The 24,491-nt window shown below is 39.9% G+C and overlaps 4 protein-coding genes across 8 annotated transcripts in view; 2 read left to right on the forward strand and 2 right to left on the reverse strand.

The window, feature by feature from the left end:
• Positions 1-5: 5 nt before the first annotated feature.
• Positions 6-1,967, reverse strand: LOC105672631 (sperm flagellar protein 1). Of its 2 annotated transcripts, none has more exons than XM_012367697.2 (6): positions 1,770-1,967; positions 1,574-1,694; positions 1,091-1,393; positions 810-1,025; positions 351-718; positions 6-57 (listed from the first exon to the last, which is right to left on the reverse strand). In XM_012367697.2, the coding sequence occupies exons 1-5, from the start codon at positions 1,812-1,814 to the stop codon at positions 408-410; spliced, it is 996 nt and encodes a 331-aa protein (XP_012223120.2). In that variant the 5' UTR covers positions 1,815-1,967; the 3' UTR covers positions 6-57; positions 351-407. The 2 variants fall into 2 exon arrangements, with proteins under 2 accessions (XP_012223120.2, XP_012223119.2); XM_012367696.2 differs by having other exon boundaries at positions 178-718.
• Positions 1,968-1,980: 13 nt separating this feature from the next.
• On the forward strand, positions 1,981-3,498 carry Prosalpha2 (proteasome alpha2 subunit). The gene is made up of 3 exons (XM_012367698.2): positions 1,981-2,129; positions 2,565-2,897; positions 3,112-3,498. Exons 1-3 carry the CDS (start codon positions 2,008-2,010, stop codon positions 3,440-3,442), a joined length of 786 nt encoding a protein of 261 aa, XP_012223121.2. The 5' UTR covers positions 1,981-2,007; the 3' UTR covers positions 3,443-3,498.
• Positions 3,499-3,842: 344 nt separating this feature from the next.
• Positions 3,843-24,491, forward strand: part of msi (musashi) — a 104,587-nt gene continuing 83,938 nt past the window's right edge. For 2 of the 3 annotated variants that reach the window (XM_067354306.1, XM_067354305.1), the window contains exon 1: positions 4,778-4,983. The gene's annotated coding sequence lies outside the window, so the exon portion shown is untranslated. Of the gene's footprint in view, positions 4,540-4,777; positions 4,984-24,491 lie in introns of those variants that run through there. The other variant, XM_067354309.1, reaches the window with a different exon arrangement.
• LOC105672534 (uncharacterized) overlaps positions 20,011-24,491 on the reverse strand; it is a 96,981-nt gene continuing 92,500 nt past the window's right edge. Inside the window, exon 4 of one of the 2 annotated variants that reach the window (XM_067354325.1) lies at positions 20,011-20,510. In XM_067354325.1, the coding sequence (XP_067210426.1) occupies positions 20,337-20,510 (174 nt within the window). In that variant the 3' untranslated portion in view covers positions 20,011-20,336. The remainder of the gene's footprint in view (positions 20,511-24,491) is intronic. The other variant, XM_067354323.1, reaches the window with a different exon arrangement.

A 24,491-nucleotide genomic window follows, 5' to 3' on the forward strand; every position in this document is an offset into this window, starting at 1 on the left:
TGATGCATAACTTTGATGTCGATTTTGTTTTTATCTCGATGAGTGAATCTGAGGAAACTAACAGATACATATTTTTATGAAATATTCTCTCAAATAACAAAACTAATTATTTATTATCTGATAGAATTATTAACGCAAGAATTGAAATAGGATTCAGTACATGAAAAATTGCAATACCTCTTGCTCCATTAAAAATCAGAATTTTTTTTAATAACCAGAGAGATTCATTGACTGTTTATTTAGTTAGAAAATTTCGGTTACTTGATAAATCAAAATATGCAAGTTAAATTTAATTTTCATAAAAATCTATTAAATTATGTCGTAATGAGAAGAGTAGTATTTTTACACACGCGATTTGTGATGTACATCATTAATTTCGTAATTTTTTTTCGCATTGCTACAAGTTTTTAATTTGTTTTGTTTTCGTGAAAATTGTGTGATCGTGAGCGCAATTTTGCATGAGCACTGCCTTTTGACGGCGATTTTGACGAACAATCTATTCCGATGGTATTTTGCAGAATTTGTGTTGTTAAGCTAGAAATACGTAAGTCTTTGAGTTTCATCGAGTTCTTTAAATATGTGATTTTATGATTTAATGTGGATATTATCTCTTCCTTTTCACGCAACTGCTGCTTCAACTCCGTATAGATTGCACATGAAATATTTTCGTCATTTGCACTTTCAATACGCTCAGTTGCTATATCCACAAGTATGTTGCCTTTGAATGCGTTAAAAAATTTGTTAAATTTCCATCAATTATTTAATTCATGTGTGTATTAAATTGTTATATACAAATATCTCACTCTTACGTTTGCCAAAACGAGGAAATCTGCAGTAACTAATGATATTCCATATACGAAAAAAACAAGTAATCCAACTGAAAATGATAAATAGCCCTCGAAATCTTCTTAATTTCGATGAATTAAATTCACAAATTTCTTTATTGTCGGATTTTTGTGAGATTTCTGGGTCCAAATCAAGTTGTTTTGAATTATCGTCCATTGAATTGTCTACAATCTTTTTCTCTGTAAAGCATATATGTTTAAAAATAAACGACATTACTTGAAGAGTCGTAAAGTAACACAATTACTTGATATTTGTACGTTGATGCCTTCCATGTTAAATTTGAGCTTCGATTTATGTAATCGAAACTCTTCGCTATCTCTCAGAATTTTTATTTTCAGTTCTAACAACAACTTCTCGATTGCACCTTGAGATGCGTTTGCTAGATGATGGATTGTGTCCTTGTTTAATTTCATGTCAATTTTTGTGAGCACTTTTCGATTCAGTGTATTCCAATTCTCCTTCTTAGTGTTGTAATTATTTGCTGGCACATAATTGTGTAGTTCCACATATCGCGGATAATAGAACTTCAGAATCTCCGCCATAAGAACTATTGCAAATATACAATAAGTAAAAAAATAAAAGAACATTTAAGATATGGAACTCTTTCATACTACTTACAGGATTAAAATGTATGTGTCATTTTACTTTTTGACTTTTTCTCGCAGCTGAATTTATCGATTAAAAAAAAAGTAAAAAATGATGACATCGGAATAAAATCGATAATTACCAGCATCCGAAAAGTCCCTCGACAAATTTTTCACCTGTCTGGAGAAGGTAATCCCGTCGATCCATGCGTCAAGTTCCTTATCCGTTTCGTTTAGTGCCATGTCGCCGATCATTTTTCCTTCCTTCATCGATAATCGTTAATCACATTCCCAAATTAACTATTTTTTACGTTTCAATGTGTTGCGCGTATGACTTACAGAAGAATTTTGGAACATATTGCCATTTAGCTTCGATTGTAACATAAAATCGTTTATCAAAACTTACAAAATATAATACGTTATAAGTTATAACCAAGTACAAAATCTTCCTTTATTTTAAAACACATGTGAAGATAGCCAATCAATAAAAAAATTTCATGTAAATTAAATTTCTAGCGTCATGTTTTTATGTTATTAGGTTTCTCAGCGTGACTTTTCTAGGAACATTTTGCATGTAATGGTTGCTGTACCGTCAAGAATTCATGACAGACTTCATGATAGTAGTACTCGTGTAAAGTATTGTTGCAAGGTAATTGTCATGGCTTCGGAGCGGTATAGTTTTTCATTGACGACTTTTAGGTAAATACATTTACAGTAATATAATAATGGTGTGCGAATTATTGCAATCCGAAACAATGTCTGTATTTAAAATAAAGAAACAAGTACTATTAGGAATAAGTTTAATAGTAATCTAACCTCTAAACCGAGTTTACATTTAGCATATCCTTTAATTATTATGAATGAAAATTTATAGTTGAATTAGTGGCATTTTTTGCATATTAATGTTTTACTGTCAAACATATCAATAATCGCCTAATCTTGTTTGAAAAATATATGCTATTGAATAATACACATAACAGGATGACTAGTCAAATTGAGTGAGGTGTATGTGTCAAATGTAAAACTTGTGAAAAAACATTATATTATTTACAATATTTGAAATACAGAATTTATATTGAGTATCTTACAATGAACAATTGATGAACTTATGATGAAATGAATTGTATTTTATAGTCCGTCAGGCAAATTGGTGCAGATAGAATATGCCTTGGCTGCAGTAGCTGCTGGTGCACCAAGCGTGGGTATCAAAGCATTGAATGGCGTTGTTCTTGCCACGGAAAACAAGCACAAATCAATTCTTTATGATGAGCACAGTGTCAGTAAAGTAGAAATGATCACGAAGCATATTGGTATGGTCTACAGTGGCATGGGTCCAGATTATAGATTATTAGTGAAACAAGCTCGAAAAATGGCACAACAGTATCTGCTAGTTTATCGAGAACCTATACCAACTGCGCAACTCGTACAGCGTGTTGCAATGGTCATGCAAGAATATACACAATCTGGGTGAGTTATTAATCATACATACAACATACACGCACACACATACTCTATAATGTCTTTACTATTTGTTTTTAATCGCTATAATTTGTATTTTTATTCAGGCTTTAAATTAAAAGTTATATTTCCAATTGTAAAAAAAACCTGTTTGAATGAATAGATAAAGTAATAATCAGATAATTACAAGTGATAATATGAAATTATTGTTGTTAATTTATAGAGGTGTCAGACCATTCGGAGTGTCTCTTCTAATCTGTGGCTGGGACAATGACAGGCCCTATTTATTCCAATGCGATCCGTCCGGCACGTATTTCGCGTGGAAAGCTACTGCGATGGGTAAAAACTTTATCAACGGCAAAACTTTCCTAGAGAAAAGATACAGCGAGGATCTGGAATTGGATGACGCTGTTCATACTGCCATTCTAACGCTGAAGGAAGGTTTCGAAGGACAGATGACTGCAGATAATATAGAAGTTGGCATTTGCGACGCGAACGGATTCAGAAAGTTGGATCCTTCTAACGTCAAGGATTATCTTGCAAATATTCCTTAAGCTTAAGTTTTTTTAATGTATTATCCAAATAAAACTTCGCGATTAATGGATTTGAATCAGATCTTTGTAATAAATCTTTTTGCCCAAAAGAAAATAATGACTTGTAGAATGTTTTCTCTATAAGAATAAAATCATATTAAGAAATTTTATAACAATATAATGCCCATATGTCCTACATATAAAATAAAAAATACTACATGTAAAATTTTTGTCCTACATATAAAATTTTTAATTCTGCGAATTTTATTTTTGTATTTAATAGTAGCTTTTGTACTCTCATCATTTTAAGTGCAAAATGTGCAATTGAAACGTGCACATCTAAATGCTGCAATGCGATTGGTCCGCTATCTTGGACGTTTCGATAAACTTATTCAAATAGCAATTAGTAACGGAAACGCGCGCGATGACTGCACAGTCATAGAATCGCTCTACATTTCTCGTGCTTGTTATTATTTAAAAGTGAATCTCATGCGCAAATAACCACTACAAGTATTTCATAAAGTGCCGAATGGTTGTCATGACGCACTAAGTGCAGCGTGTTATCGCCGTTATACATCAAAACCGCGATTCCGTGCCGATTCGTTTCTGTGTGTGCGGCGTCGATCGTGTTATGGCGGACTGCGGTGTTGCGTTTGAATTGTTTCGTACTTTCGCGAGTGTGATTATTCGAAAGTGAGTCTTACGCGCGAATAGTGATCGCGAGTGTATTTTAAAGTGCCGGATGTTCATCGCAATGCATTAATTGTCGCATATAATCAGCGTTATACAACGCCGCGATTTCGCGTATCGACGATTTGTTTCTGTGTGCCGAAGTCCGTCATGGCGATTTGTAGAATCGCATTCTAATCGCTTTCCTTTTATCTCTGTCACAATTGTTATCGTCAAAAAGTGAAAAAGTATATCTCACACGCAAAATCTATCGCGAGTGTCTCGTAAAATGTTGGACAATTTATCATAACATGTTGAATATCGTGTACAATCGCCATTGTGGTGTGCCGGCTTTTGTGTGTGTATGCGGAATGGATTAAAATCATCGATAGGCTTCTTTCTCGCCGTAATACGCAAAAGCATAATTGGTGCATGAAGATCATCATCAGGTATGTATATAGCGTTTATAGGTGTCTAAAATTATCATAGTATTATTTGCATTGTCATCAACCCTTACAATCCTTACGACTTCCGTAACTATTCTTTATATGTCGTTGATAATTACATTCGCTTGTTTACCGACTGCGGTAAAATAAGGCGCGTGCATATCGATTAAGCACCAACATTACCGACGGCAGTTGCAATCAGGTGAGGCGCAATCTCGCTAAGATGCTGCTGCTTTCACACGGCTTTTGCAGTTGGTGCGCGGCTGGCTGGCCTACCGGCTCGTCTTTATCTGTGTCTCGTGTCACCTCGCACCGTAACGTTACGCTATTATGTCGTCGCCGCTTCCCTCGTAGTGATCATTTTAGCTATCGTCGATTCTTTACGGCAAGCGGCTTGTGCTCGCTTTCGGGAGCAGTTCCGCGCCTCCTCGAGACGAATGTCCGCAGGTAAGACACGATCATCCCTCGCGATCATCCCTCGCTGCAATAGGTCTGTTCGTTTCGGCTGTAATCCATTGTACTTGCCACATTTGGTGTGAAATGAGAGAACACGAGGGATAGACGCACTGTATTGAAAATTTCACTGAAATGAACAGGTTTAATTGCTACATGCTATGACTATAACCTTGTCTCGATCGCACCAATTTCCATCAGCTTGCCAATTATTTACCACGACGTGCCATCGAGGCTTTCGATAAAATTCGAAATTTGCTACTAGTTCAGTTATTGAGCGTTTAGCTGTCGGATAACGTTGCGGAAAAGTGACCGTCAAATGTCAGGTGTTTTTATCGCACTCTTTCTCTCTATTCTTTTTCCACTTTTAATAGTAGTAGCAAAAATAATTCTTGTGGAAGTGTGTCAATACGTTCTTGACATCGACATTTATACTTTTTATTACATATCTTTTTTATTGCATTTTTAAATTCCGGTAACGAGAGGACACATTCCGATATACGTAACTTAGTAAAGTGATTAACATATTGTTGCGAAATACGTCAACGAAACTAAATTGATTAGCTGGTCGATTTGCGGTTTGGTTATTGACCTTTTAATATGGAAAGCAGGGATCAGTTGATTTTAGATTAATTGATATGATTATAAATAATAATATGCGTTTGATGATAAACAAAAGTATATATAAATATTGTAACAGCATTGCATAAACTGAGAATAAGTAGTTGAGATCAAAGTAGTTAATATTTTTCTCGTTCGACATTAAATATTTGCCACACGGACGGATATGTTTACGATAGCGGGCATTGATACGTCGCGTTGTGAAGGGGACAACGATTTGTTTACGCGCGATCTCGTCTCCGTTTCCGCGTTTCGATACCTCTCGGCGTCGTGACGCCTGCCGTGCGCCGATACAGTGTGACAACAACACGCGTGCGAATCGCGCGCGCAGCGGCGCCGATCGATGCGGCCCAATTCTAAGCGTTCCATAAATTTCGATCGCCGATACCATCCGAAATACGTAACGAGCCACAGCCGGCGGCGGCTCTTCGTTTCGGACTCGGTATGCCAGTGCTCCGTTCCGCGAAATTTCGTCGATCTTTGAGTTTAAACGCGAGGCGGAAGGTATCGCGCAGGCGATCCGAAAATTCACCGTTCCACTTGACTTTACTCCAAACTCGCCGATTTCAATTTCGGAGATTCGCTGGCGATGAATTCTTAATTAAGCCACATAAGTCTGAGATTGCTAAAGTATTCAGAAAAAAGAAAACAGTTCGACAGAACGCATTGAAATTTATCACGTGAGACAAGGTTTTAATTTTAATCAGTTCTAAAATTAATTTGTTGAATCTTTTTAGTTTTAAATTAAATTTAAAAATGTAAATTAAATATTAGTTTATTAAATTTTATATATTTGAAAAAGGTATTTTTATAAATAATTATTGAATAACAAAAATAATGGTTGTACTCTTTGTAGCAGCGGTTTTGTGGGAACTGTTTTTACTTGATTTTGATTATTTTGCGAGCTGTTTTTACGGCTGCATAGTTTTTTATATTTATAATTCTCTCTCTCTTTTTCTCTCTCTCTCTCTCTCGCAGACGTAATATAATTTAGATGATTATTCAGACTGCTATTTCTTCTATTATAATTCCTGCGGTATTCATTTTTCTCCACGCGGCTCAAAAATTAACAATTTTTTAATTCTCTACAGCGTCCATGAATATGCAACGCGAATTGGCAAATAGTATCCATGTCGGAGTAAGAGCGAAGTAAATCCATAATTCCTAAGGTCCGAGATATAAAGTCACATCTAAAGGAAACTTTGCGAATTATGGATTTACTCTGCTCCCACGCTGACTTCTTCCATTTTTCTTCTTACACCCGTAACTTTCGCTGGAAGTCCCGTAGTCATTCACAATTTCTTAGCTATTACAATCAATTTACTTCAGACTCTAGTGTTGGGTACGTCTCAGACGATTTTCCGGGAAATTTCGAAGTGAAATTTCACTCCGCCGAGAGTAATCCTCATCCACACCGTTTGGATTATCAGTCATTTCGATTTTATCGGTCTTCATTATCTTTATTACATCTAAGTTTCTCTCGTGCAAATCGATGCCCGGAGAGAGACGATTTCGCGAGTAAAGGAATCCTCGAGCCGAAGGTCTCCTCTTATCTTTAGCTCGTTCCGTCATCGAGTGCCCATTGTCGAACAATAGCGGATTTAATAACGCATCCGCGAACGCAAACGCGTTTTCACGAGAGACGGCGGGTTTTTCATTTAGTGCTACTTGTCGAAGCAAGATCTGCGAGGACAATCGCGGGACCAGTAACGTCGAGAGAGGGCCGTGAGAGAGAAAGAGGGGAAAATCGAAGAAAAGCCGGAGCGCAGAGCGCCTTCTGTCTGTGCGCTTTGCAATTTTAATGTCGACATTGCGAACGACTATTCTCCTCCCCTCCTGCTACGCGTTCGAATCGAGCAAGTGGCGGATTTATGTACGCCGCTATTACGAAATCTGTGAACGTCGTCGATATCGCTTATTAAAAATTCTGAGAAGCGCCGCGGGAGAGCTTGTCTAGATAATCCTCGCTCTTCTTAAGTCGCGGCGGACACGTTCTTATACCATTGTTGTCCGTAATCGAAATCCCGAAACGTCAAACAACGTCAATCGATCGGCGAAAATTCGTAGATAATACACGTTACAACATTTTCGATAGTACACTGGAAAGATAAAACAGCTTACGTAATTCACTCGGTGTCGAAAAAATGGACTCGCATTCGTTCTGCATTTCGCAGTTTTAATTCGGTGTATGCACGTTAAATAGTCATGTTTACCGTCGCTCGAGTGCGATGCGAATAATGTGCGCATCCCCGCGGTATGCATTTGTGACATTAAAAAAAAGCCGCGTCTCTAACTAACATTGTGCGTACACGCATCGCTCGAATATAATTACAGCTCGCTGCCTCCTTTTCCCGTCAGCTTTCGTCGTTTTTTTTTTCTTCCTTTTTTCTTTTTATTTTTTATTTTAAACCGCCATTTGTTTCTTTATGCGGTCTTTATGCGCGTTACGCGAGGAGAAATTACAGGCGGGCTAATTACATGCTGGTCATGCGATTTGCGTAGCCGGGGAATGCCGTCGACGACAATTAAAAGGCTAAAGAAGCGTGTCGCCGGGTCGTTTTGATGACCGATCTGGCCCGCGCGAACGTCGGAGCGATGCGAGCGTTCGCAAGATTTTTCTCGTTTCAGTTAAATCGATGATTTCCACCGAATTGCTTTTTCGCGAAACTAAAACAAAGAATTTTTATGGAAGTGGATTACTGTAGTAACATTAAAAAAACAAAACAGAAACTGAAATTAAATTAGTCACATCCATGTAGAAAGCTTTTAAGCAACGGCTAAAACAAGATTTTTCTGCAACGCGCTTTAACATTTTCGTTTTTCTTTTATCTTTTATATTTAATAATTATTTGTATAAGAAAAAAAATTGTAGCGACAAATAATTACTGCAATTTTTCTTTATTAAAGAGCTTATCTTTTTGATGACTCGATCTTTTTTTGCAGAAATGACCGTTTCACTGTTTTATATCGGATTATTCGCGAGTCAGCTGATGTTTTAGTGGAAATCTCTCGCGAATGCAATTTCTGGTTACTCTGCACGTTACGCGACCGCGAAATGGCGTGTTCTTCGTTTTTTGCTTGTAGCTTGCGAGAGTTTTTTTCATAGACCAACACGTGAAATGTCTTCGCGTTTATCGCATCCGTTCTCGAACTCCTCCTATCTCTGGTTCTAATCATCCGAATACCGCAAAAAGCCGTGCAGTCACGGAAAATGATCCGTCGTTTCCACCGTTTTTCTGCGGCAAAAAGAGCGAGCGCGGAACGAGCAATTTATCGCGACGGCTCGTCACGTGTCTTGCCGTTTACTTTTAGTCATTAGTTGTCTCTCGTGTTTTATTTTATCTACGAAACGTCGTTTCCGCGCAGATTCGTCAAAATCGATAAGAACAGACGATAAGGTTCGATTCTTGTCGCAGGCGAAGCTGCGTCGGTCGTCGCGATCAATTCTTCAAGTAAGATCGATAGCTTCCATAGCTCTTCGCCTAAAAAGCGGTGTGGTGCTCGTTAAAAAAAAAGGAGAGCAAAATTAAATTAAATGTAGCGAGGAGAAATTTATACGAGGAGATTTATAGAGGGGACTCGATCCCGAATTCGGAATTTCGCGTTTCATCCTCGTGCAAATACATCGACGATAACGTCACGTACGCGCGGCCGGCAATCTCTTTGTCTCTCTTCGGTGAGAGATGGCGTCCGGCCGAACGATCAAAGCCTTCCAGGAGGCCTAACGAGCCTCGATGACGTCGATCGCTTCTGTTTTCCGTCGTCGTCGCAAGCTTCGATGAGCAGCTTTTTCCATCCCGCTGTGGGCAGGTTGCGCAAAAGCTCGGTTTTCCCTTTTCACGGTATAGAAGAGAGAAAGAGAGGGAGAGAGAGAGAGAGAGAGAGAAAGAGTGTCCTCCCTCTTCGGGTTCGGTCCACCGTGACACGGATAAAATTAGATCGACGATGCTACCGATCCGATCTATCTCGCTCTACGAGTCATTTTTCTAGCTCTCTCTTTTTACGTTATCAGGCAATTTGGCGAAGCGCGCGCGGCAAGCCAAGGATTGCGTGACATTTTTTAATCAAACTTTACGGAGCTAAATTATAGTGTCTTGCATGTCGAAGAAAATTGAATGATACTTTCACACTATTCCTAAAAATAATCTATGTATTTTTCATTTTCATTGTTTCTATTACAAATAGACCGATTCTGTTATGATTTAATACGAATCACTTTTTATTATTTTTACATATTTTTTGTAATATTTATTTTTTGTAATATTTATTTTACAGTTAAATTGTCTGCTCCGAAAGTTTAAAATTAAAATATTAAAATAACGGGGGGGGAAAAAAAAGACAAAAAGCTACAATATTTATTATAATTTATCGTGGTAATTAGTTTTTGTATTATAAACATTGTGTCCCAGAAAATTGCGTAATTTTGTTACGCTAGCCAAAATTTGTTTCTGGTGCAACCTAAACTTAACGAAATGAGAATTCGCTCGCTTTTCCGCTATTCTTAGAGATACAAATTTAATTTGAAGTGATAGATCGCACGTTTCTTAAGGACATTTAACTTGTATCTAACTAGTATAGTTATATACTTACGTCTTTTTTGCTTCGCGCCGTTGCCAAGCGATCCGTTTGGACTCGCCCCTTTCGACGCTACATCTACGTCGGGTCCACACGTGTCATTGTCGCATCGCGGTGTCGTCGGCGTTGTTGGAAACATAACTCCGTCCAAGAATACAATAAGCGGCTAGCATTGTGGAATGTAATTAAGCTAGCGTTGCTGACGATGGAAGACAGCTAATGTCAAATTACAAGGAACGTTAATGGTCGGCACTTTCTCTCTCCCTGTCTACCTCTCGCTCCTCCTCTCTCTCTCATCCTTCCTTGCACTCGCTCGTCGCTCGTCGCTCTTGTCAAACGATTTACCTGCCACCATTCAATCTTATTGCGATCCAGGCTTTACGGATACTTTACTTATTGCCTCATCGACGAATATATGGATGTTGCGCACTAAAGACAGGCGAAACCGAAACAGAAAATGATTAAATGCGCCAATATGTTATCCGATGGAAATTTGCGTAACGTTATTTCGACCGACGATTATCCCATAAGTCGGTTATTGAATTATACACCGTGCGGGTGCGTTGTCAGAAAGCAACGATCGATTTTACGCTACATACTGATGGCGGCGAAAAGTCCGCGCCGCACTGGTAAACTGCTCCGCGGTTCTAAATTATAGCAGTTTCGGGTCGAAAGTTCGGGCCGAACACCAAGCATCGTTCGCAGAGAATGCGTTTTCGATGCTCATATATGAAAGGGTGGGAATCCACGGCCGGGTAGATTTCGCGCGGGCTATTGCCAAAGTTTTGAGATATAGGAATACTTGTTTTTAGCAAAAGCGAGGCGCAATCGCGTTAAAAGCGCGAGCAAAACCCAATGCCATTTATGCACGTCGGTCATGAATAATTTTAGCATTGCGAATACTTTTTACTGAAATCTTATAAATGTTATAAATTTTTAATCACTAGTGGTAAATTAAGAAATTTATTTGGAACAAATTTATTTAAAACCGTATTCCAAAACAAATGATGAACAGATATAAAACATTCAGCTATTTCTTTTGAATTAAATTTTCCAATCAAAATTTTCGTATAAAATTATATTTAAACATTCAGTATGTTACTAATCACATTAAACTAAAATTTAATTACAAATTTGATTCGAATTAAACAGATTATACGTTGAACTAGTTATTTATATTTTTGAATTTACTAGAAATTCTTGCTTTTCGATCAATTATGATTCCATTGCTATAAAACTATAAAATAAAATTTTGAAATTAATGCCTCGATATTTACGCCAATAAAAGCTCGAAAATATTAGAATGCATGGCACAACACGTAAGTCTGTGTTGTACTTATTATTAGTTACTTTGTATGCTGCTGCATCATGCGGCTATCAGTGGATTATCTCCTTTCTGCACGAAGCATAGTCATGCAGGAGCGATTAGTTGGCTACTTTATTGTTTAGAGACCTGCGCACGATGATGCGACCGGGTGAAAGGTCGACGGCTAAAGCCGAACCCTTTAGTAACTCGAGCTGTCGTTAAAACCATCTGCCACTTGCGCACCTTGTTTCCTTAGTGACTACACCAGCCATTTCGTTCAAATATGACAAAGTGATCCAGCGCACAGATACATCCTATCCTCTTTGATTTTGACATTCACTAACAAGTTCTCTTATATTTAACGAAAAAAATATTGTACTCGATTATATTCGAAATTTTTATTTTTATTTTGAAAGATCTTAAACTATTCTGAAGTTTCTTTTAACCATTAAATGTTTGTTTTAGCTTCTAGATGAAGTAACATGTCGGTAGAACGATCATTATTCTCAAATTAGCTTCGCGAAATAGAATTGTGATGAAAGTATTCATCTTCAAATTTGTGTCTATACTTAAAAGTAATCTTTAAGTAATTCTTTTAAAAATATATTTGATTGTCACGTCGAGTGACAAGTTTTTTTTTTTTTTTATGGATAAATTTATCTTTTCTCTTTCAAGTGAGTTGTAAAATATTTTTCACAATTTTGAATTGCATCACGACAAAGGAGATTCAATTGACGGGAAACAATTTGCAGACGGCGTCGATCCTGACACATTATCCATCCGATCGTCCCCTATGGAACTTCTTCGGGTTTGACCCTCTCGTAATTGAGTTGAGCTTCCTTCCCCATCGTCCATGTACCATGATGCGCGAGATTAATTTCCCACCGTAGTCTTTATGGGCGGTGGACACCTTGCGGGCATTCTTAATCAGTCACTGAGTTCCGCACCTCGAATGAACCTGACAAATTGCATCCGTTTTGGCCCGTCATCCCAAATTAATCAATATCTTTTTATCGCGCTCGCTTTGTGATACCGAAAACAACGGTAGTCGAATTTTTGCGGCAAATGCTATTAAAATCATGCTTTCGTTGTTTATTTTAAATTGCGCGAACGATGGAAATATGTATGTATATACATAGGTACGTATAATGTACAGTAAAAGAATATCAACGAAAAAAAGGGGGAAATTGACGCCGGTGTTTTTTATCGCATCAATTATTATATTATATCAATACTCAGCTATATATCATAATAATAGAACTCTATTAATACAGATTTTATTGATGTAACTCGATATATACAGCGCGCCACTCGATATATTGCAGTCGTTGCTGCATCGAAGGTGAACACGCATCTGTGAAGGTACATTTTTCCGGCGGGGCAACACGGTATTTCTCCTTCGTATCGTACAGAATTGCATTTTCCCCGATTCCTTGTCTTGATTGCGCCTTATTCTGTCTGACGAGCGTCGGCCAGTCTGTCTATAACGGAAGACGAGAAACCGGCGGCAGCATCTGGAAACATAGCGTATCGAACGAAACCATACGTAAGAAACTACTACGAGGGGGAGAAAGGAAGAGAGAGAGAGAGAGAGGGAACAAAAACTGGAGAAAAGGATAGACACGGCGACCTCAAAATAACGTACGAGGCTAGCAGTACGCCAACGGCGTTCAAATCCTCTGACACTGCCGCCGCGCACCGACTGTCCCACATATGGTTTACACATATATTTCCACCTCGCGTTCGATCCTCCGGGGTATTACGAGGGGATCTTCGCCAGCTTCGATCCTTCGCGGAATCCTCGCGGAATCGTGAGTTACGATCGCGCCGGTGTCGCCTTTTCCGAAGGACGCCTCCGCGCAGTTATTTCGCCGTTGACGCGTTTCCGCGCCGCGCCGCACCGGCTGTAAGAGAAAACACGAAAATACTACGCGCTTCGGGAGAGAAAAGTAACGTCGCGAGACTCGACTATAAACCGTACGCTCGCGACGGCCGTGCAAAACGACGGCGCGGCGAACGCGTAACGAAAGAAGCGAGCGAAGAGGGCAAGGACGGGACAGGCGGAAACAATAAGATCGTCGTAGGAGGATTCGCCAGGCGGCAGGCGGATGTGAAATCCCGCGTAAAGACGAGAGACGTCCGTTGTAAGTTGTAACTCTCGTCGGCGGTGCGCACCGAGGGTTTACTGTCTCTTAACAGTTTAGAGACCCGGGCGAAAATCAGAACAAACTTGCTTGACGTTAAAACACGGAGACGGTGTACGACATGTGAAGTAGTTGGTACATACTTCTCGGACGGATAGCGTTTACATACTTCGCGATGCGGCGACGGGGAGGAACACACCGTTATATACATTGGGCACGTCTATGTATATTGAGTTATATCGATAAAATGCGCGCTCAGAACTCCATCATTGCGAGATGTATATATACATGTATATACATAGCGGATTCGGTACCGAATTTCCTTCTCTCTCTCTCTCTCTCTCTCTCTCATTTCCGACGTTGCTCACGGCGAATAACTCGCGACGGAAAATCTCGCCAATAAATTCTTCGCGAATTTCCGAGTCCGCCATTTTCCGTGCATTTTAAGAATTTTCCGTATATCCACCGAGGTGGATATTACGCGTCTCGATTGTTCTTGAGCACACGGAGCGGAAGTTCGGTCCAAGTTTTCATCGTTTACCGAGGGTACCCAGGTGTCTCCGCGGCCGCTACTCTCGCGGCGAACTCTATATAAGCTTCCCGCAAATTGAGAATCGCCAAGTTTCCTTTCCGGCCGGCGCGAGAGCGACGCTCGCTCCGTCTTCCTCTTCCCTCGCCCAGTTTATCCGTCGAAGTCTCGATAATGCGGCCGCGTATCAACAAATCGCCGTTTTCGAGGAACGTAAGTATGCGGATGGAAATAATCGTGCGCGTGCGACATGCGACTTTGCGCGGTCAACCCGCGACGGAGATCAGCGGAGCGAGATAAGCGGTAATCGGCGCGCGATCAACCTGCGACGCTCAATTCGCACGCGAGCTGGCAGGTTGCAGCAGACGGCGGTGGCTCATTAGTTATCTACTAGTGTCTGTTGCAGATTTTGTTAATTTATCATGCTACATATACGTTCTAATAACAAACTCTCGTCATATCCGCTATAATGCTAATTACTTTTTTTTCAGTGCGATCAACGGTGAATTAATTATTGTTGCATTTTTATGAAAATAAAAATGCGACGCGATTGTAACGACCTCGGAAACAAAGTCATCGATCACGCGAATTGTTTGCTTGCTCTTTTTTTTCGGAGAAAAAAAAAGCGGCGTGGGTCGATATATACCTCATAATTAATATAACAATTTATCGTGCGGTCGTATATAAAGGCCTTCGACTTACTTTCATAAAAATTCCAGTGCCGTTGGGAAAATATGTAAAAAGTGGGCGACGGTCGGTCGTGGGGGAAAAGTGGCGGGTACACCGGCTTTATATTCAGGGAAAAATGTTATTAAAAGTACCGGGTGGTTGCGCGCGATTATAACGGTCCGCGAGTCTTCGTATGACTTTTGGAAAATAAGCTCAGCTTCATCGAATTTAAATGATTCATTTGTATCGTCTAAGTTGCTCTGTAAACGAAGAAATTAGATAGAGATTTCTACATTTAGCTAACTATTATTGAATTACCATATTATTACTATTCCGATCTGCGCTGGTTTCTATTCGCGCGTAATATCGTATCGTAACAAGCACGGGATTTATTATGCTAAATACGTTTATTATTATTATCTCCGAGTGCCTTTAATTATCGACTATTTCAATGGCCGACCGTTTGATAAGCTGTGAAGCGAAGCGAAGTTTACGCGCTCGACGGCGAGAGTAAAAAGTGAGTGGAAAAAAAAAGGCGATTGAAAGCACCGTAATTGCGCCGCGTATCCGTAGTTTCGCGCGTCTCTTTTTACGATCCGGCCGTCAACGATGGACATAATGGGGCAAAGTCGCTGCTAATGCTTACGACTTGGTGGAAAGTTCGCGGGCCAGTAGAGTAGAGTAAGTTCGCCCCTGACGCGGACGTTTTTATAGCGCGAAACTGCCGTGCCGTAAATATTCTGAGATGCGTGCACGCGCTATATCGCACGTGGCGCAGAAAATTTTCGTGGCAATTTCAGATAACTCGCCGTAAGAAAGACAACGAGCGATCGCGATAGCGACACAAATCGAGAGATCTGTCTCTGTTTTATGGTAATGACACCGATAGCATCGAGATACAAGATTGATATCGACAATTGCGTTATCTAACGAGCGTGATGAATAATTAATCGCACTCGCCGTTCGATCGCTTTGATAAGCGTGCGCAATTACACTGCGCGATATAGACGTTATTAGATATTGTACATCAATTTTCTGCCGCGCTGCGTTCACTCGCGCCGTTACGTGCCGATATATCGCGCACGCACGCACGCTTGTGCGCGATCTGTTCGTGAAGTTTATCGCCGCCCCTTTCACGTTCGACGTTCCGCTCGACGACAGAAAAAGCAACAGAAGGAGAATTTATATGAAACGCGGACCCTTTTCTCTCCCTCCATCGTCCTCTCCCTCTTTCATCGAGAGTACTCTGCTCTGCTCTCGTCACCTGATTTATCTTGACGAAGACGTCCTCTGAATTCGTTATACGACTCAACAATGATTTAAGAATGTTCCTCGGGGAAATGAAGTTATGCAGGAGATGTCGTCGTTCTGAATAAACCGATAAAAAATAAATACTTGTTTAACAGATGTAGGAAAAAGATGATCTTTTCACGAAATATTTATTTTTTTTCTCTGCAACTGAATCCATTAATACCAAATTATGATTGCAGAAAAGTAATTACAGTAAGTAAAGATACGATATTTTATTTTGATAGGTTTTGATAGATTTGACAGCTGAATCCCATTAATACACATTTATGATTGGAGAAAAATAATTGCAATAAAGATACAATCTTTCATTTTGATAGATTTTGATAGATTTTGTGATCTTAGTTTAATAATAATATATCACATAAATATATGTATATAAAAAGAAAAGAAAATTTTATTTAATTACAAAATATTAGAAAACATGATAGTGGCGGATTACGATAAAAGGTGCGTAATCTACCACTATCGTGTTTTCTAATATTTTGTAATTAAATAAAATGTTCTTTTCTTTTTATATGCATATATTTATGTAATATATTTTTTTACTTCAGATGGAATAATTATTTGCTAATAAATCATTCGCACTTTAATAAATTCACAACATTTTGATAATTTTGAAGAAACGTGCCTAATCGTCGTACGTGATATCTTGCGTATCGGCGAATGTTTTGCTCTTCCACCGATTTTCTTCATTTTGCGTGGGCGACTCTCCCATTCTATCCCGTAGTTTGGTAAATCCGTCATACAATAGACTCCGCAGTTTAATCCGGCTCGCGACTAATCCACTTAGGAAACTTGCCTCGACGCAACTTCGTCTTCCTGCTTTCTGCGGAAGGACGGATAAACGATATCAGTTGTACCTAAGCGAAAAAATATTCTACGTACAGATGGAAAGCGTCCTTTCTTCTGTAGCAGTTTTCCGCTAAAAGCTAAAGCACTCGATGAAAAAAGAACGACGTCATTTCTTTTTTTACTTCTTTCCTCGGTGTCTTAAAAATTTTCAGATATTAAAGATACATTCTAGGTATCACAGGGATAATCAATCATGAATTGATTACTAAACGTATAAATTATGTACAATTATTTGCATACGCGAATAAATTCTCCGAAAAATTCTCAAAATCGCATAATATTAATATATCTGTCAAGCTGACTCACATCGTCCGTTACTCATCGCGTTGAAGGACTCTTCAGCTTCGGCAAAGTAATGCTGTAGCGGCGAAAACGCTGAGTTATGGGTTCCGCAAGTACCGCGTGCAATGGGGGAGGAAGCAGAGTACTTAAATCTCGAAGGGGTTCTTTCTCTTTGATTCCCTCCGAACGCTATCATCGGTCGAAACCGTGTGAAATTTAATCGACCTCGCGTCCGTAACGCGCGCGTCAAAAAATTTCATCAACGTTACCGTAATGGACTCAGTTCCGCGTATTAAAGGAGAAAATATTTTTAGATGAAAAGCTTCATCAAAAACTAATTCAGCGCTCTCGCAACGTCACGACAAAATTATTGAATACCTCAAATTGTTTAAATATAAAAAAAGAGTTTTATTACACATTTTAGCACACGTTAACGTTAATAAAACGATTTAATATCGATTTTCGGTGACGACCCGCCGCGCGTTATCTTCTTTTCTTCGGAAATACGCGCCGCCGGGATCATAATGAACGACTAAATAAATACCTTCCGCGATTATCGATTATTCGCGGCGCGTAAATCGAAATATGATGCAGCCGCAGTTCCGAGGGTGCGAATAAAGACGGCGTATCTTTCCGCGTGAGCACACACGGGAAAAGGCGAATCTCCGTTCCAGGTTCCGTCTACGCCCCCCCCCCCTTTGCGCATAGTGGCGCAGGGATACGCCCGTCGCCCGTTAGACTACTTAGTCTAACGAGAATATAATCGATGATATACTACCTCGCGGCTTAATCACGCGAGGAGATAAAACCCCTCCGGTCCTTTATCTCTCCCGCCGGGCTGAAGCGAGCGAGCACGCGCGCGCGCGCGCGCGAAGCTAAATCTAATTCCTGGTCGTGTCATCCTCGTCTCTCTCGTCCTTTCTTACTATCCGTAGCCGGAACGCTGCTCATTATACGCAAGGAGACAGGAAGATTTTATTACGTCATCCACAAAGACTCTTTACACGGTGCTTTTTTCCTTTCGAGGCCGGGCCCTCGACCGGGGCGTCGTATTTCACTGCGACGTGTTAAAAAAAGAGAGGGGGGGGGAAAGAAGAGAAGAAGAGAGCGTCGCGTGATGCAATTTCGCAGAATTGCCGCGAGAAATTGCTACGTTAGAATCGCGGTGCCGAATTAGCGCCGCTGCGCCTCGAGAATAAGATACCTTCATGTGTTCCACTTTGCGCTTTATTTCTTTGAAAACTTTATTACGCGCATGAAATAACGAGCGTTTACAAATATCCGAGCAAGTAAGTACTCTTAACATGATTTTGCCAGTATTTTTACTATTAATATTTTTTGGTGTATTATTAATATTAATAATTTGATGTGTTCGGACTATAATTTTCGAGTTTTCGTAAAGTTAGCTCGAACTGTTCGAACATACTTTCAGTTCGAAAAGCTCGAACTATTTGACGTTCAATCTCAAAGTCCGAACTGTTCAAAGTGCTCGACCACGTGAAATTTCCACGAGTAGTGCAAATAATATATAAATAATAAATTACTCACTTTAAAGTTGCTCCACCGATGCCCTCCAGGCCTTTTCTCCCCTTCGTGCTTCATCGATGGCTGCTCTTTTGTGGAACTCATGTGCGTAAATATTAATTAATTAATATCGCGATCATACGAGCAATAATTATAAAAATGCGACAATCGCGCGGCGTTACTCTTTCGCGTCTGTTGCGTTATAAAGAAAACGCGGCGTTGAAAACTAAATGCCGCGAGCCATATTTAAGATATTGGAAAATATTTAATATTTCGAGAGCAACTTTAAAATGAGAATTTAGCATTTATTTATTATTATTTGTTTCATTATTTATTATACAATTTTATTAAACAATAAAAAAAGATTTTAAAGTTTAGTTATATTCAAGGCAGATGTCTTAGCGTCACGTTTGCGTATTACTTTAGCGTAGCAAACTGTTTTTTGCAAAACTGAATTTTCAATCAAAGTGTCGTAGAGAATCTTTCAGTCTTTGTGCGTGCCTGAAACTTAATGCGTCGCATGTATGCCGTAAAATTTTACGCTCATGAAAGAGCATCGCGAAGGTATATACGTAAAATCCTAGCGGGACGCGACGATACAACGAAAGTAGTCGATTTTTATGAGCAATTTTACGAAGCTTTTCGGCGCGTCTTTCATCTTTCCTCTTCCTTCTCTTCCCCTCTACTCTTTTCAATACTCATCTCTTCCTTTTCCTTTTATATTCTCCATCTCCGTGCCTCTCGTAGTCTTCGTCGTACGTAAAGAACAGTTAGGTACCGACGCAACCGATCTTTGTTTGCACTTCGTGAGCTTCCGCCGGAATGGTTCTCGGCTTCAACATTCTCGCTGTAGATTAAGCACGGTTTCACCTCCTCTCTCTTTCTCTATTTTGCCAACATTTTCCGAATCCAGTCGGTCAATATGAAATTTCCAGTGGTTTTTATTCGTCGCGCCGAATAGAACGGCCTCTCGTGTGTAAGATCAGTTGATTAGATTGATAAATAAAGTACTGCAAAATTGGTATTTATCTCTGTTTCCTTTTTCTATTGAAGAATACTCGAGATAGTGTTTTGCGTACGAAAAATTGTTTTTTCGTTGTCCACAACTGTATATCCACAACATTTCAAATACATTTCAAATACATTCAAATACAATTGACTCAGTCAGTTTAGAAGAGATTTTATTCTGAAAATGTCGAAAAAATGGAGTGTTTCATTCTACGTAGGTTTTTTTTATTTATTTTTATGTGAATTCAATTTGTGTTCAAAACAGGTTCTATTACAGCCATCGATATTGAAGTGGTAATAAAGTAGTAGAACTCTCTTGTATAATCAAATTAATGCTATCGAATGTTGATGTTGTTTTCCAAGTAGTACAAGTTTTAAAATAATATTGAAACAACTGATTTATTTAATTAGCTGAGAAAGAAACAATAAAATTATTCATCGCGAAAATTTTTGCACGCCGATGCAAACAAAGTTAATTCTTATTCCGTAATGAAGTATCGTTTCGATTATCGGTCTACCATAAAAGCTATTCACAGGCTAAACGCGCGCGCGTTGTCGTCGTCGTTTCGCGCAGTGGGGAACGCAATTTGCATGCTGCTGCTGCCGGCTTTGTGGGAGGACGGCACGTCGGTGTGCCGGCGAGGCTTGTGCAGCTTGCTGGGCTCGCTGGGCACTGCGCTCGTAGGGCTGCCACAGGCGGCTGAAAGAGGCAAATACAATGTTCTCGAATACCGAAAATCACTTGCGTTACAAAGCTATCGCGCGGACGCGGGGTTATTTGTTCCTGGCAAAGTTCCAATTTGAATGCCGGCCGTTCGGACTTACAGTCTTTCAGCGGAGAAAAAAATACGGCTTTAACCGTTCGTATACGTTTCCGGGCCTGACCCGGGCGTCACGGAGACGCGGTAATAAATTTCGGCGACGTGAGTTTTCCAATTTCGCATATAATTGCCCGCGATAAAATCTCATTAATGTGATTCCCATCTGCTCCGCGAAGAATTTAATAATTAACGTTTGCGCTTTAAGTCTGTAACCGAATAAAAACATTTACATTTGCAATAAACGCAACGTTAACGAGCTATTTTGCGACGCTTTGTTCAAAGCGGACGAGCGGAACGACGTTAAGCGTAAAGTAGATTATAACGGAATCGAAAAATATTTGTTGGCTCGCGAGAGCGAGCATCGCGTACGACAAGCGTATCGAAAATCGAAGTGTTCGGTTACGTAACGAGAGAGTGCACCTATCCATCCACCTCGATGTAGAGCTGTTCCAACCAACCGATCGACCGATTGGCGACCGACCCGGCCGATTCAATCCAGCCGATAAATTCGGCCTTCTGGCAACAATGAGCCACGCGGTCGGAAAAAAGCGACGATAATTTTTGTGTCATTCATTAAATCGCTCGGGTCATTCGGCTCAATCAGCCGTGCGAGAGGCCGTCAGATGCAGACCTTCTCTCTCTCCCCCGCCCTCTTTATTTTCTTTTTTCTTTTTTTCTTTGTTTGTTACCGTCGTTCCGCTCGTCTACGGATATTGGACACAGGGTCAAAGGTGGTCGTTAGGGCGCAGCGCGATGAAATGTTGTGAGAAAAGCGAGAGAAGAGAGGAAGAGAGAGAGAGAAACCGATATCGACTGGTGGAAAAACGCTAAAAACCCGTGGGCCAATTTGCGGTTGACTTCGCGAGCGAGAATACGGGTCAGATATTCCAAACAGAAGTAATGCTTTTACCGTTCCTCAGACAACGATCGGTTTGCTTCGAGAAATCCAGCCGGAGTGTTTGAATTAAGGTTTTCCGAATGGATTCTTCGGTGCTCGACGCACTGAATTTTTTATAAAAAAAACACTTTCGTATGAAACGAATGACTCTTTTACCTTGCGATTCTTTGAAAAATGCAACGAAAATGTCCTGTTGGAAGAGAATGCAATTTGTCTGAGACCATTCAAACAAATGACTGGTATTCAAACCAATTGAATTGTTCAAAACGGTTGCGCCTTCCACCCGGAATGTCGCGTTTTACGTGGGATGTCAGCGACAGGTGAATTTTAATGGGTGCAATGATCGAGGTGGAAATGGAGATTGGTCCGTGCCGTTAGCGAGACCGTTACAGCAGACCGCAAACAGAAACAGAAATTGTAAGAACCACACGTTTTTTTTTTTTTTTTTTTTTATGGAAAGACATCGCGCCGCGAATTAAGCGCGATATTAATCGCAGCTCCATTCGAAATTAGAAATTAAATCTGCGTGTAATCCTAAACGGAAGGAAAGAATTGCATTGGTCAGCCTTATCCTCTTATTGCGCATTTTATATATTTTTGGATCTTCAAATTTTGCATTATTCAAAATTGCGTTGGTTCGCGTCACGGCAAAAAATTAAAACGCAAAAACTGTAATTAAAAAGAATTACTGTTAATACTGATTCCGCTTAAGCGAGAAAAATGCATATTTTGTATCTTGAGAATTTATTTTGCTAGGAACTTTCGCTGATGGTTACTATGAATTAGATATAGCGACGGGCACTAAACGTATATACGCCTGGATATGCATCCCGCATCCAGATCCAATTCCATCTCGACGGAAATTCTCGTCGTAGCCGCAGGTGCACGTTTTTCCGTGGCGGGAGGCCGCAACTTATATTAACCTCGGCGGAAACCGGACCCTTTACCGCGGGTCTTTTCGCTAGATTAATTTCGGTAGCAGGCCGATATAAATCTCCCGATATCTATTAGGGAAACCGAGTGTTATGCGAAGATTAGTCGGTGAAACCAGCCGAAGACACTAGGCACTATCGAACCGCCGTTCTGGCCAGCCGCCAGACGGCGTCATCTGTATAAATATCGACTAAAAAAAATTTCGCGATTATTATTTTGCGATTTTGTTATGCAGAAAGAAGCGCGCGAGCGAGCGAGCCTGCTTCGTTAATGCGACCGTTTAATTCGCGGTCCCATAAAAGCGCTTAATTTGCAAAGATTGAACGAGTCTCAATTGTGTAAATGCAAAATTGTTAAATTTAAATCTGTAAGAGTAGATATCATTTGTAGAGTTAAGACGTATCCTCGACTGTTATTCCGCCTGAGATAAACGACTTTATCCAGCAGAGACCGATTTTCCTGTCGTCCTAATAATGTTCGTGAAATCGAGCGAAAATTCTCGTTGTTCTTCTCTCTTCTTCTGAACTCTCACCGCGACGTTTTTTCCGGCGCGATGACTTTTCGTGGTAGGTGAATTACACGCTTGTCGGACGCAGCGTTATGGCCCGACACACTACGCCGATGGAGAGTTCTCGCTGCAACGGGGCGGGTCGTGATAAACCGCAAAGGGAAACGTAACGGCGTTTTGTCGCTTAACGTGAAATTATCGAAAATCGCGTACGGTATTCACATTGCGATAATTGTTTTTTTTTTTTCTACGACTACAGCTGGTAAAATCTCTGCGAAGATTTTTCAAACTTTACGCATCAGTTCACTGAGGTTGCTATATTTAACGATAGAAAAGTTATAAGTAGAGTATTTGTATCGGAAAAGGCTTCGTTCCAAATACGTCATCGTACGGTACCTTTAAATATGTATTTATGCAGAAGAAAGCATTTATTCACGTCGAAATAGAGGGTATATTAATGTACAATAATAATAATGTATGAGATAACATAATAATTATAATAGAATTTGTACCAACATTATTATTACAACAGAAAGTTGATTTAAGACCGCATAAAATTGTTATTTGTTTCAAGCGAAATCCTGCGGGGTGATGCTATTTGCCTTAAACATAATTTAATTTTAATAATTGAGCATATATTTGCGTATAAAACATTAATATAATAAGATAAATATCATTATGTATAAAATCGTATTAACATTATCGAATGCACTTTTGTTTTTTCTCAAGAATGATAATTTATTGTTATTGATTTAGATATTGACACGTCGATAAAATTTATGTTTTTTTCGCAACATAAATTTGAAGTAACGTACGTGCGATTTCGAGAGATAACGTTTGCCGTCGGAGAAATGCAAGGATACACTTAGATGTTCTCAGATCTTCGCGCTAATGTAAAGGAAAGATTCGTAAGTGGAGCGGGTATATTCGCATCGCGAGATTAAAGACATCGGTCTGGAGGAGACAATCTTTTAAAATAACCGCGCCTGCGCGCATAATTTGCGAGGAGAGCGGAAGAGACGTGCTCATCACTTTGTCGCATTCTGCAAGTCGTTCACGATCTGATTGAAATGCTCGGCACGCGGCTCCGCCGACAAAGTCCGTCGCGCGGAAGGGACAGCCGGGTCTCGCCACGCGAAAACAATTTTCACATTAAAGCGGCCGCACCATTATCAACGAAATGCATTCTATTTGCCAAAATCTCTCCTATCTTATCTATCGAGTCAACGATGTCTTCTATTGTTTCCTTTCTTGCACGCAATGTTTCAGAACTTTCATTACAGTTTATCGATAAATCTTGTTTTTTTTTTTTTTTTTTTAGCAAAGACTTCTTTATATTTTCCTTTTCCGTGTTTATCCTGCTCCTCTTTTGTTGTTAATAAATTTTGAATACTAAACGAGCGTTAAAACGGAGGCACGGGAACGAGTGTAGAAGCTTGCAAATGACGCAAAGTCACAGACAGTCTCGCACGTGTTATTTTCTCTTTCCTTCGCCGTGATGGCGGCGTACGCACGAGACAG

This window comes from Linepithema humile, chromosome 4, assembly GCF_040581485.1.
Source record: "Linepithema humile isolate Giens D197 chromosome 4, Lhum_UNIL_v1.0, whole genome shotgun sequence".
Classification (NCBI taxonomy): Eukaryota; Metazoa; Arthropoda; class Insecta; order Hymenoptera; family Formicidae; genus Linepithema; species Linepithema humile.